The 14,611-nt window shown below is 28.2% G+C and overlaps 2 protein-coding genes across 5 annotated transcripts; one reads left to right on the forward strand and one right to left on the reverse strand.

Moving 5' to 3' along the window:
• Positions 1 to 2,739: 2,739 nt before the first annotated feature.
• LOC123294457 (5'-AMP-activated protein kinase subunit beta-1) lies at positions 2,740 to 4,815 on the reverse strand. Its single transcript, XM_044875489.1, has 3 exons — positions 4,662 to 4,815; positions 3,916 to 4,602; positions 2,740 to 2,990 (listed from the first exon to the last, which is right to left on the reverse strand). Exons 2-3 carry the CDS (start codon positions 4,591 to 4,593, stop codon positions 2,844 to 2,846), a joined length of 825 nt encoding a protein of 274 aa, XP_044731424.1. The 5' UTR covers positions 4,594 to 4,602; positions 4,662 to 4,815; the 3' UTR covers positions 2,740 to 2,843.
• Positions 4,816 to 5,914: 1,099 nt separating this feature from the next.
• Positions 5,915 to 13,875, forward strand: LOC123294548 (serine/arginine-rich splicing factor 7-like). 4 transcript variants are annotated; one of them, XM_044875614.1, is made up of 5 exons: positions 5,915 to 6,019; positions 6,328 to 6,482; positions 6,543 to 6,891; positions 9,966 to 10,127; positions 13,661 to 13,875. In XM_044875614.1, exons 3-5 carry the CDS (start codon positions 6,548 to 6,550, stop codon positions 13,770 to 13,772), a joined length of 618 nt encoding a protein of 205 aa, XP_044731549.1. In that variant the 5' UTR covers positions 5,915 to 6,019; positions 6,328 to 6,482; positions 6,543 to 6,547; the 3' UTR covers positions 13,773 to 13,875. The 4 variants fall into 4 exon arrangements, 3 of the variants coding, with proteins under 3 accessions (XP_044731549.1, XP_044731550.1, XP_044731548.1); XR_006535107.1 differs by lacking the exon at positions 5,915 to 6,019 and adding an exon at positions 10,411 to 10,992 and having other exon boundaries at positions 6,206 to 6,482; positions 13,661 to 13,792; XM_044875615.1 differs by lacking the exon at positions 6,328 to 6,482.
• The last annotated feature ends 736 nt before the right edge of the window (positions 13,876 to 14,611 follow it).

The raw sequence follows: 14,611 nt of genomic DNA on the forward strand, positions 1-14,611 counted from the left end.
AAAGAACAATAATAATTATTTTCATTTTAAATATGTCTTTAGTTTTTGTTTCTTTATATTCATTATAAAATTCTTGTATTTAAAAATTTAAAGGGATTACTATTTTCAATCAATAAAATTGCATTATAAATTGTATTGTTTTTTTATCTTATGTTTAAGGATTTTTAGAATTAAGGATTTCCTACCAAATTGTTTCACCTATTTAGTGTAGGCGAAGGGTAATGTCTTTAAAGCTGGTGCACTGTTAAATATAATCTTGGCATCATGTTTTAGCGGCAAAGATATATACTAGATTTCATAGTCATGTCAAACAGAACAAATGAGAAGAGACGATTAAAACAGGCAATTAAGTCTCTAGTCGGCGTTAAATCAAATTCTAAATCTAGCAATCTTAAATTCCTGGATACTTAATAAGACGCGTAAATTAATTTTGTTCTCAGAATTAAATAAATGCCAAATTCAATGTGCAATACCTATTAGGTTGTCCTAAAAATCTGGTTTCGGATAACTTAGAATGTCATAAAATATAAAGTAAAAGAAAAGTAATAGGATACCGACTTCTGTGTATATTTTTTATTTCTATTGTAGAAATGAAAACACGAAATGTACGTTTTCTATGTAAGTATACAGTCTCATCCTCATGTTTTAAGTGGTACAATGTGTGGAGAAAGAAAAAACTATTAAAAGTATCATGTATGACGGACTTTGACTTTGAATAAGAAACAAAACAATAATAATAATAAAAAGAGGGGTACCGCAAATGGGTCCCTAACACCTTGATCAAGAGGCCCTCCGGGCGCTCCTTGAGAACAACCTTTCACCCGAAGGCGAGACGTCTTTGGGTAAGAGAAACTATTTTTTAACCATATTAAGGTACACAAAAATTTGAAATAAATGTAAAAATTTAGTTTTATAATAAAAATATGTAAAAAGAGATAATTTCCCAGCGCTGGTGAGTAATGCATCATATGGACAAGAGCACGATCATCAACTAATATTCCATAAATGTATTTTAATCTGCCATTTAACTAATTTTTAGTAACTAAAAAAAGGCCCTTCTTGATTTTTAAGGCTACGGGATAAAAGGGATAAAACAAATTTTAAACATTTCAATTATAATTTATTATATTTACATAGGCTTCATAAAAATTTTTGTAATTCGCAGAATTCAATGTAACAACAACTTTTTTTATTTTTATTATGGACTATTATCAAAATTTTAACCTTAAAGCTGACTAAAAAATTGTTTCGTTGATTAAAATTTGAAATAATTGTGGAATAAAAAGAAAAACTGAAATTGTGTCTAATGATAGACAGTGTTAATATTTCAGAAACGTTAGAATTCCTCATAGAGATTATATTCAACCAAATTAAATCATTGCGGCTTTATGGAAAACAGTAAGGATTAGTGGACTGGTTTGCCATGACATATAATAAGTATAGTAAGGCACTCTTGAAATACAAAAATACTATGGACAATTCTGATGTAGCAGGATACGTGTATATTTGAAACACAATATTCATGATATCTCCACTTGATGAAATGTAATATGCCACTGACAGATCCTCAACCGATACATAGAAAAGAGGAAGAAGAGAATTTCGAATTAAGATTCCAACATGAATCTAAATGTAAAATATATTGTATTGAAACAATACATACCGTTTGAAAACTGACGACCTACTGTTTTATTAATTTGAACGTGGATATCGTCGATTTTATAATGTGCTGGTCCAACCCTCCATATTTAGAGTCAATCCTAAACCATTTGAATTCAATTTTGCGAAAACAAGGAACCGTAAAAAACATTCGTTATCCCATTGCGTACACTTCACGTGCTCAATCTCTTTGTTAAGAGATACCTTTGCTGAAAATATTATTTCACAAATTTAATTTCAATTTGCCTACCCGTTCACATGCCCTAATTAAAAATAATAAGTGGCGAATGTGCGAAATAGAAGGTGACCATTATTCCCTAGATATCATTTTTAACTAAACCAAAAAATTCCCCATTAACATACTTTTAAACAAACATGTAATTTGAGGATCTCTCAGTGACATATAGAACCTGGTTCCTCTCGTGAGTAAGCCAAAGAAACTAAATTCGAGATCACTTTATTTCTAGTATGTAATATATATCCAATTTTGAGTTCAAAATCTCCATGAAGAAATCGTTTAATTAATTATCTTAAAGTACAATAAACATTTTTTTAAAAAGAATTTTAATGAATAATCACTTCTATTGCGTAACATAATTCTTTGTTGCGTTAATTAACTAAATATCTACAAAAAAAAAGTACAACTTTTAGGATCAATTCAGTATATAAATCCATGTAAAATCGTTATCATGCAAAATATTATTTGCACCAATTAAATTAATCGGAGCGAAAATCCAGCAATTAATGTTAATGGGTAAGTAAGAAAACTACTTTTCAGAAACTCGCGACATAATTAAATCCGTAAAACATAAGAATTATTTTTACGTTTATTCCTTTCTGGTAAAAATTTAAGGTTGTTCTACTGTCCAAATAGTGTCCAACAACAAAAGTTGATAATAAATTACTAGATTTTAGTTATTTCAGGGCGACTCCTTTTTAAGTTTACATGGTTTTTTTTTTTTATATCTATGATCCTTTTAATTTAATATACATAATTAATATTTATAATAAACTATATCACATACATCATAATATGTATTAATTAATATTAAAAAATATGATTTTAATGAAAATACTTCATTCGCAGGTTTAATCTGTACAGAAAAAAATCAAATTAATGATATTATTAGAAGAGAAAAATTGTAGAGGAAATTGAAGCATAATTTCTTATAGAATTAATATTTCTAGATCGGTTTATAAAGTAGTGTAGTAACATATTTTTTGCGATACCGATGTGTAGCACTTAAAACCATAACACCATCTTTTATTGACAAGGCATACAAATGATTTAACATAACGTGATTCGGCTCTGGAAGTAATGTTGGTTCGCACTGAAAAAAGAATACACACAAAATTAAATTTCTTGCTTCTGATTTAAAAGTGGAATAAATTATTATTAGGATTCTTTTAAAGCACTTCTTGACAATATACTGAGAGTTCAGAGTAAGAAATCATAGATGTATCAAATAAACATAGTTCGCCAATAAAATATACCAAAAATTAAACACTTTTAGATCCCCCCTCGCTAGAAGCGAAAAAAATTTTTGTATTATAATTCTCCGAATTATCAAATAAGCATTTCTGTTAATTGAAGCTTATAAAATTCATATCCGCACGAAAAATATTTGAATTTTTTTATTTACAAGATTTTCGATAGCTCTTAATTTTTTTTAAATGTTAATTGTTATTTATTTTATTTTTTGTCAGTTCGGAAATTTAAAAATTAATTTCAAATACAAGATTCTAATAATAGTAACAGTAATTACTTCTATGTAAATTTGATAACAAGGTATAAGTTAATAATTTGGGAGGCAAAAATTTCTCAACTTTTTGAATTTAATTTTAGCGATTGGTGGCGGGTTATGTATATTAACATTGTAGAAATAAGCGGCCTACGTACTAAAATGATTTATAACCAATGTGATAAAATGAATAACAAATATCTTCTATCTTAGTCCTACTTATTGCTGTCTGTACGAAAAAATAAATGCTGCACTTGTGCTTATGACATGATAAAAAGGCCTATTTATATACAAGGTGTGCTGTTATTGACTGCAGATCGGGGGCCTATAAAATCAGATCCAAAATTGGTAAATAACTTTTTCCATCGTCTTTATGAGCTTATTCTGCAGGCCCACGATCTGCAGTCAATAACAGAACACCGTGTATAAATTCAAAGCTGATATCTTACTCAAAATATTTCAAAATAATTATGATAAAACAAAAGTTTTGCTCTTGAGATTTTTATAAACTTACTGATAGTGGTGTATCCTTATTTAAGATAACTTGCAACAAATGTGGAGGTAATATTGGTGGCCCAGATACTTTTTCCCACGGTTTATTTGTTGGAATCTCTTGTGTATATTCCTTTTGTATATCACTCCCTTGAGTTTCACTATCTTTGGCTAAAGCTTGGAACACTTCAAAATCTGACTTTTTAACACTAACTAAATTATTCTTCGATCCCATACCATTATCAACAATTTTTAAACTAGGATCGTGTCTCCATTCACCATCCACAAAAAATTTATACTGATGTTCACCTTCTGGAAGATCTATTATTGTAACAAAATCACGGTGGCTTTTTACCATTGGTAAAGTTTTCCATTCGGAAAATGTACCACTAATATACACTTGTTTGCCACCGCCTTCCCAACGAAACACTGTTGGCAAAGCTTTATCATTTTCATTGACTTTTGTACCTTCTGAAACTGTATTCGATCGTGGTCGTGGGGCTTCAAATGCTATTTCTTGACTTCCATGGTTTTTCGTGTAATACGGTTCTTCCTCTTCTGTTGAACCTTGATATACTATTTTATTTTCATTTTTCTTATCGAATACAAATGCTTGACCATCTACTTTTGGTGATGATGGAGCCGTTCCATCTGATTTATGTCGTTCACGAGCTGTTCCACCACTTCCCGCATTACCCATTTTTAATTACTGTAAATTAATTATACAATTTAAAATATATTGACATTAAATTGCGACTTGTCATTTACCTAAGTCCTTGAAGGTACTATATAATCAAAAGAATATTTTTGTAAATTACATGACAAAATTATTAAACTCAATGTATTTACTAGATCATTCATTTAATAGATACACATTTAATTAATTAATTATAAGCATTTTATTTAATAATAATTACAAGAAAATCCATTTGTTAAAGTTATAAATATAAAATCTGCTTTATGGTTCATATTTCTATTATCTATGGAATTTATGAATTCAGTCTATTGAAAAATAAGAATTTTTTATTTATTTATTAATAAAAATTGATTTTTTTAAAGTAAAATATGGGTCAAAAATGTCCTCAATATTATTTAAATAATAATTATACATCGATTAAATTATTTATTACATATAATTCAACAATTTATGGATAATTTCGTTACAGTGAAACCTATTTAAATCAATAACTCATATTTAGGTTTTTATAAAGACTTTTGGACATGTGCACATACATATGTGCACTCATATCTACACTCTCTCTTGCGCAGTGCCACTTTGGTTTGATAGAACTATAAGTACTGTTTCTTAATGCATTGCATCATAGGGTGTACTGTTCAAGTTTCGGTAAATGAAAGTTTTTTATTTTACCTTGCCTACTAATATACACTCAAGTTAACAATATATTTTTTGAAATTTCTGTAAAAACTAAAATGCATTATTGGAAAAAGAAGCTTGGGTATCGTTCAAGGATGTAGTGTGAAAGTTTTTGGGAAATACTAAGGATCCTGACTACAAAACCATTGTTCAACTAGCAGCATACGAAGCTCAAGGCTGCAAGATAAGCCTGAAGGTCCATTTTTTGCACTCCTACATAGAATTTTTTCCAGAAAACCTGGGAGCTCGCAGTGAGAAACAGGGGAAGCGGTTTCACTAGGATGTCTGCGATATCGAGAGACGATACCCAGGAAGATGGGATGTCACTATGTTTGCAGGCTACTGTATGATTTTTATTTAACGAGTGCTTTTGCCAATTTTTTGTGTTTGAATTTGCAAAAAACCTTACGTGATAGAAAAAAAATGGCCATCATTTCTGAAATCAGCGCATTCTAAAACATATTATATAGTAAAAATATCTCATGCAGCTGAAAAAAAAATTTTTTTTTGCAGACCTGTGTTATTTATTGAGCTTAGAAGTAATTACAACAAAGAAGTTGAACTGTAATGAGTAAAAATATTGTATTAAGTATGCATTATTTATAATGGGTAGATACCAAGTTGCGTTGTTACTGTTTATCATATGTTTTATCAGTGTATGCTTGTGTGTTTTATTCATGTCTTGTTCATAAGTGAATTTATCGCCACGTAAAACATACAAATATAAATAAAAATTTGATATTGTACAAAAGTAAGTTTTTTTAAAATAATTCTAAGCATAATATTTGATCAAACTGTTCGTATTGAAAATATTAAAAAAAAAATTAATGGAATGAGGATAATTTTTGAAATGATTATTGAAATTTGACGGAAGCCATGATCATTTTATTGGCTAGTCGATATTATTCCTTTCCTGCCTCTACCATTCAATAGGTGGTACCTTTTACATCGCATAGTCATTTTGATCGATTTGTTTACAATATGATAAAATTTATGTGAATTTCATTCATTTAAACATATTTGTGACAATAAATCTCCTATCTGATTGTTTTTTTGTAGCCATAGTGAATATTTTTATTATTGAAAACGCCCTTTGATACACGTGACCTAAGAGTTGTTGACGCTAGTTTTGTTCACTTAATTTGTTTCGTCATAAATAATTAAGGGCATAGCAAAGGAAATATAATCAGTGTCTAATAGTGTTTAATTAATAGGTAATAAGTTTTAATTTATAATTATATGTTCGAGATTAGAATAATTGTGTTTTTTTACAGCAAAAATGAGACCAGAAAGAAAAAAGGAAAATCGTAGCCGAAGCCCCAGCCCTGTTAAGAGTGATAAAAGTAAGAGTCGTAGTCGAAGTCGTTTAAGTAGTAGTTTGAGCAGTGATACGGCTACAAGTCGTTCAAGATCTCGCTCACGAAGTCCTTCGAATAGTGAAGGATATCGGCTACATATTGGGGATATTGGAGAGGGTGTATCGAAAGCTGAACTAGTTGATATTTTTAAAAAATTTGGACCATTAAAAGAATTTTGGATGGCTAATAGTCCACCCTGCTTTGGATTTGCTGTTTTTAAACGTAAACGTGATGCCAAAGAAGCTTTAAATGGATGTGACGGATTGTAAGTATATGTATTTTTTTTACTTAATTCTTAATTCAATTTTAAGAAGGAATAACTATTACCAGTGACGGATTTAGGCTTGCTGCCGCCCTAGGCCCCGTTCGATGCGCCGTCCTTTTTGATAGAATGAATTTCATTAATTTTGATCCAGTTTTTTATTTTAAAGTAACTTAATTTATTGAAATATAATTTTTTAAATATTACTGATAAACAAGACAGATGAATATATATATATAAACTCTAGACAGATAAATAATTCATATTTCTTTTAATATTAATCAATTTGAAAATTTCTTTTTCCTGGCTTTGGTCCGTGCAAAAACGTCAATTATGTCGTCGTAATTAATTTCTTGGACTAGTTGGGCTTCAATAGACAGTAATGCAAGTGCATTAAGTCTATCTTGGCCTTTTAAGTTTAACCCTTTTAAGAGTAGAAAAAGATCTTTCTCCTGAACAATTTGTAGACAGAATACTCAAAAAAATACGGAGAGCAATGTCCACATTCGGATAAATATCTCGAAGATTCCGTGAATGCAATACATTGCATATTTTTTGTGCAGAGCGTACATCTTCCATATTTGCCAAGGAATCTTTGAGTTGAAAAAAAAAACTTTTAACAAAAAAAAAACCGACTTCAAAAGAAAATATTTTCCAAAATAAATTAAAATGCACTAAAAAGTAAAAAAATAACGATAATATAATGTAGTTAAAATTATTGTTATTTCTGGAGTCGGTGTCAGCCCAGCTAATGTAGAAAACTGTTCTGCCAGAGTTGTTTCCTTGGCTGACACCGACTCCAAAAATAACAATAATTGTAACTACATTATATTATCGTTATTTTTTTACTTTTTAGTGCATTTTAATTTATTTTGGAAAATATTTTCTTTTGAAGTCGGTTTTCTTTTTGTTAAAAATTTTTTTTATTTTGTAATTTTTAGTGAATCTGAAGTACACAACTAATTTGTCACTAAGAAAAAGAATCATCGAAGTGATATTGAGTTATTCGTCCTCTTATTCTGCATACTTAATGCAAATTTAATACTTTTATGGTTTTCTCATGGACGCCGTCACCCTAGGCCCGGGCCTCACGGGCCTAAGCCTAAATCCATCACTGACTATTACCCCTCCAATTATTAAATGTGTAACTAAATAAAAAAACTTTCAATCCGACTCTTATAAAACTAAAATAATGTTTGATCGATAAGACATGTTTTTATCTAGCTTCATTGTATATAATTATGGTATAATTATATCTAAGGACTTCAATTACATTATTTATTTGCTTTCATGAAACCTTGAACAGTAATGTTGATATAAAAAAGTAAAATACTTTGTATTTAAATTTTTGAATTTTTTTTTTATAGAATAATTAATTATAATAATTTATTTCATATTCATACATTGCAGTAGGTATTTAAAATCTTCCTAAATTCCCAGTAAATGTTTTTGGGAAATTAGTAACTACCGTAAAAAAGTTCTTAAAAGCGTTAATCCTGCAAGGTGGGGATAGTATTTATAAAAATTTGATAGATAAATCAATATTAGGGGCGATTACGATATCCGTGGCGCGACGATTTGACAACAGAATATTGTCAAACACGCTTGAATAAAGCGGAAATTAAGAATACCATTTTTCAAAATTTTTGGTTTTCGAGATAAAGAAGTCTAAAAAGAGGAATTTTTGTAATTTAATTCATCATCATTATAGATAAAATTCACAATAATTTAATTTTTCTCCTTGCGGTGGCGTTACTTAAGTGATATATGACGTCACTGCGTTTAAAACTTCTAATTAAACAAATAATAGTGTCGTCATGATCGCGATATCGACAAAGAGGTTACAAATAAAAATTTGTTTTACAAGAGACCCCCGGGCAACAATATTTGAATGCTTATTATAACTCCATCGTTTTTAATTCAATTTTAATTTAACTTTCAAATTTTGTTAGGGTATCAAGTCTACTTATTTTTATTGATAATGTGACAAATGCTATATCAGTCATTATCCCATTCTAAAATTACATGAAAAATCAATTAAAAACATGCAACTTCTTTATTAAAACTAAATGTATTTCATTTAAAACTGTTATAAAATTCTTAACTAAAAGTTAAATTTTATAAAATAACAGAACCTTGTGATGTGTGAATATGTCTAATAAATAATATACGAAATTTTGATTCAATTTAGTAATGAATGGATAATTCAGTCATTCGTTTAATAAAATTATAAATGAATTTGTTACATGTCCTTGAAATTTAATAATTTTATTTTTAAAAAACATAAACAAATTATCTAAATCTAGAAAAATATTTTTTAAACAAAGAATTTCAATTTTTTACATAGTTTTTGGTCAATTTTTTACAAAATTTGGTAAAAATATTTAATTTTTTTGATAAAGAATTCAATATGTTTGCTAATTTATGCGGACTTCAATAGTGCAGTATTCCAAAACGTTGAACCTAATGTCTGATTTCATTCTTAATCTTCTGAATATTTTAAATTTGGAATCAAATTTTTTTCATTCAATTAATACATGGATTATTTTTGTGGTAAAGAGAAATTATTAATAATATTTGTTAAAACTGCGATAACGAAAAATGTTTTCATGGTCAATAAAATACTTGCGATGTTTCCCTCTAATAGTTCGCAAGCAAAGAAGAGAGCGTTTAGTTTTATGATAATAAATAATACACCACGCTTTTTACGACCTAATATTTTCTCAAATTTTGATAAAAATTGACTAAAGTGCATTTTCCATTTTGTATCCCTTTGAAAACTGTATAAAAAAATATCGTAATGTATATTTTTCAAAAACATAATCCCTTTTTACATACCTTCTTTTTTATTTTATTAAAAAATAATAAATTTTGAATCGCAGTTTGGCATTTTGAATGACTCGTTCACACAATAAAAAAATTAAAAATTTTACGATCGCTCAAAATAACAAAAAAATTAACAAAATGGTCTAAAGTGGGTAACTTGTTTGTTGTTTGGGTTTATCTAAATACACTCAAAATATCTTGAGTTTGAATTATTTGAAATGGTTATTGCGACGAGAACGTATGACTTTTAGGACAGTATATGGGAGTCGAATTCGCGTGAGCATGGCAAGACCCCGTACTCGAGGACATGGTCGACGATGTTTCAGTCCAAGCATGCGGTGTTATCACTGTGGTAATGCTGGTCATTTTTATCGTGATTGTCCAGAGAAATACGATAACCGTTATACTTCTAGGTAAGTAAAAGTTTAATTACTTTTTTCATTTGTTCTGTGACATTTTAACATCATGTTTAGTTTATAAGTTGTATGTGCTCAAATCGAAAAATTGACAACAGTTTTTGCTATTGTCAATTTTTCCTAGAAGGAAAGAGAGCAAAAAATTATTGTTGAGAACACAACGTCAAGCGAAAATTAGTTGTGAACATAATATCAAAAGCGCTGCGTGATTAATGTGTTAATAAAACGAATGAATATGTTGACGAATGGAACAATTAATTGTTACATTAACTGTTTTCAGTTTATGGTTATGGTTCCATTGTATCTAAAATGGGGTGGTTTATTTATTGATGTGGAACTCTGGCCTATAGGTTTTGTTGTTGTACTTTGATTTGTACAACGTGAGATCACAACTATAAAACTACTACACTGACCTCTTTTTGTAAAATAACAAAATGAAAGGATATAGTATTCACCACGAATCTTTTGAATTTATGTTCCTCGATTTGTTGTTGTTTTTCATCTGAAAAATGTTGTCTTCTCCCCTAAATTTTCATATTTTATATAAAAATCACATTCATGATTTATTTGTTGGCTGGCTTACTACACGAATCATTCGGCAATTTTGGGGCAAGTCAACAAAATCAATTGAAAATTCGTTATTTGAGACGTGTATGTTGTTTTGAGATGCGATGTGGACAAAATGGTCTATGGTTGTTTAAAAAAAACTGATGTTTTTGGAACTACCGTATGTTGTTATATAAAACGGCAGGAAACGTTAATTTCGGTGTGGTTGAATTTCGTTGTTGATTGGAGTTAGAAAATTTTCTTTTTCTTTTTGATAGTTTGTTCTGGTTCCAATCAAAAAATTTTATCAAATTTGGTAGGTTGATCCATATTGAGGCCAAAAATATTAACCAGATTTATTTTGTTGTGTCATCAAAATTTTTCAACAGGCCGTGTAATATATTTTGGCATTTTTTATGTTGTGCTAACAAAGCTCAATTTAGCTTTTAAAACACTTTTAATTGCTGTTTCATTTCGCACTAATATATGAAAGTTGTTGAAATTTTTTTTTCAAACTAACACAAATTTAAATTCTTCTAAATGTTCGGGCTCAAATTTTAAAAATATTTGGTCTGTTGGAAAATTATTAGACACACGCTGAACATGTTGAATATTCATTTTTCCAATGTGGGGGTTTTTGGTATATTTTTTTCTATCTAGGTTATAGTTTTTTTATATACAATCGACCGAGAATGCAAAAGTTAAATATTCTGAATGAAATTTTAAGAGTTAATTCACAATAGGGTACTTGAGTAATTGTATATTGACAAATAAAAAAAGTTTAAAACTAAAAATCAGACAATCGTATTAAAAAATAAAAAAGTTTAAAACTAAAAATCGGACAATCGTATTGTGAAATATATGAATTTATACAGGGTGTACCAACAATTTTTTATAAATAACTAATTCAAATTTAATTAAATTTATACTCTTGTTCAAAATATCCCCTTGCTACTTCTTAGATAATTTTTTGTTTAAAAAGTGAAAAGTAGATTTCTGAAGAGTATTCTGAATGGTTCTACCGAATCATTTTCAATGTTATCATTTTCCAATTCTAATATTTGTGTGCTCTATGTTTGTAGAATACGTAAGTGAGTCCCAAAAGTCGGTGGAAATCTAAAAATTAGAATCAAACACTAAAACTATATCCTATGTATTATAATCTATAATTGTCCCATTAAAATGCATGTACGACCTTTCTTGATAGAACTATAAGCAATTAAAACCGTAAACACTATTTTAGATTCAACTGAATAATTAATAAATTATGTTAAAATAATTTGTTTTTACCAATATAAGCTCATTCTTCATTAACCAATTTGAAATTTTGTTTGGCTACGGTTTTTCGAGAATTTTTATAAAGGTGTTTATAAATATATCCTACTTTCTTGTATCCGCCTGTCTGCCCGTGAATAAAAAATTCTTACAAAGAGATATTCTGAAATTTTCATGAGTAATTAGAGCTAAAAATGAGAATAAAACCATGAATTTTGCCTATAAGAAGTTTCAAGTTAAGTATATAAAAACCCTATTTTAGTATATACAAGATACTCAAACAATTACGAATAAACGTACCCTATAATTTCCGATTAAATTTCATTTCCAACTATCAGAATTTTAAATTTTGTCATAAGAACGGTCAATCTTTCTTATCTTAATTTTAGAGGGAAAAGAGATTATTTTATAATGCATGTTATAATTTCAAATAATTGAAAAACCAAGTTCGATTAAAATCTTTTTTCAGGTTGATTTAAAAATGAGCTTGCAAACAAATATATTTTTGTTCATTCTAATTAGAAATATGCAAGATATAAAATTTCATAGAATTGAATTGTTTATCATATTTATAAAATGTGTCATCGTTTAATTACGTTTTCATAATTAATTAATTTAAACAATATTAATCGTTATCAATATTGATAATTTTATCTATAATTTATTAATTTTTGAAAAGTATGTTTTATTTTTGTTAACCTAATTTCTTCTATAACAATAATATTGAACTCAGTATTTCTGATTCAGAAGCAGATGCTTTCAGGTTGGATAGACTACAGTGAGCCATTCTACTTATTTGGTATTCAAATCTCCGATAGTTGATTTTCAACAGACTCTCAGTTTTTCTTATTCTTTTTGTACATGGATCAACTAAAACTGGTCCATCATACGCCGTCACGATTCCGCGTTTTGTATGCCATTTCGGCCGTACTAGTTGCTCGATTTCAAATTTGTATTAAAAATCGAAAATTACAACCATTGATTTTTATTCTGTTCGTGCAAAGTAGTAGACTCTCCTCTTAAATCAAGGGAACGCTTCAATATAGCCAAGTAGAGTGCAACCTATCTGTATACCCAGAATTATCACTCCTTGAAAGCTTTATACGAAAGCACTCATATTTATGAATAAATACAGAAGTTTTTTTCTTAAGATGGTGGAGTACTATTACCAGCTATTTTGTAAACAAGAAGCTAACGAGTGACAATCATTTTATAAACGAGATAATTAACTTTTTATGATTAATGTCATTAAATTTTGCTTAAAATTATTTGATTATTCTTAAGAAAAAGCTGTCCATGCCACATTATGATCTTTTTTTATTGCCAAGCAAATCGTGCGAGATAGAAATTCCTAATCCCGCTGAAATAAACCACAAATACAGTAGGCTATTGAAAATGTTTAATTCATGGAATATTGGAGATTTGAGTATATTTGTTTGCTGCGAGGCTTAATTATTTTCAATAAATGCTTCATACAAATAGTTTTGTTAAGAATCCATTCATTTGATTTTTCTTAAGGAAAATAGGAAGCTATATTTTAATGAATTCAATCAAGAGAATTACTTTCTGAATCAAAAATATTAAGTTCAATGCTCTGATCCTTTAAAGTATAGTAGCTAAATTAAAAATCCTTGGAGACAATATAAAAAATTTCTATCTAAATTTTTGTATTCTAAATCGAAGTATAATAAAACTAAATAATATTACAGATCTAGTCATCATCGATCCAGTGGCAAATCAGATCGTTATTCAGCACGTGATTCGCGTGACTATCATAGCAGGGACAGAAGAGACCGTCAAAGATCACGCCGCCGATACTAAATTCTTGATATTTAGTGTAGAATATGTTCTTTGAATAATTTTCACTTTTACTTTAGATATAGAGAAAAAAAACGACCTCTAAAAATGTAATTCAGATGATTTTTGAATTGAAAGAAAATTTTTTAATGTGAAAAAGTAAATAATATAAATAAATTTTCTGAATACAAATTTTCACACAAAAAACATTCCTGCTAGAAAAATATAACATTGAATTTTTTTCTAACGAATAGTGCAAGATAAAAATTTATAACTTAATATTTATTAATTCTTGTTATGACGGTTTATTTTTCATCATAAAATGAAAGGAAAAATAAAAGATATAATATTTTTAATAATTTGACGGAAATTTAAAGATCATTTGAATTATTTATTAATTAAAACAAAATTATAATTTAAAAAGAAACACTTTGCAATTTGTATTTGATTTATATTTGTAATATTAATGGATAAAATTATCCATTTCATCACCTTAAGAATTTAAACAAAGTTTTGTAGATTTGTTCAAAAAAAAAAAAAAAAAATTAAAAAAATAATAATTTTTTTATATAAACAAACTTGATTACAAATTTAAAATACGTGGAGTGGGAGTAAGAAAAACATTTGAAAATATGTTTGAAAAATTTAATTAATTCGGGTAAAGTTTGTAGAACAATTAAAATTTATTCGCGTACCATCGCGAATGATGTTCAGTAATTGTTTACTTGATACTACAGAAAAATAAACGTAAAAATATCAATATTGTATGTTCGGAGTGTTCAGATGTAAAAAAAAATCCGCCAATTATATTGAATGGTTAAATTTTCTTAAAAACAACAACGAGAATCGAGTTATGAGGATTC

This window comes from Chrysoperla carnea, chromosome 3 (assembly GCF_905475395.1).
Source record: "Chrysoperla carnea chromosome 3, inChrCarn1.1, whole genome shotgun sequence".
NCBI lineage: Eukaryota > Metazoa > Arthropoda > Insecta > Neuroptera > Chrysopidae > Chrysoperla > Chrysoperla carnea.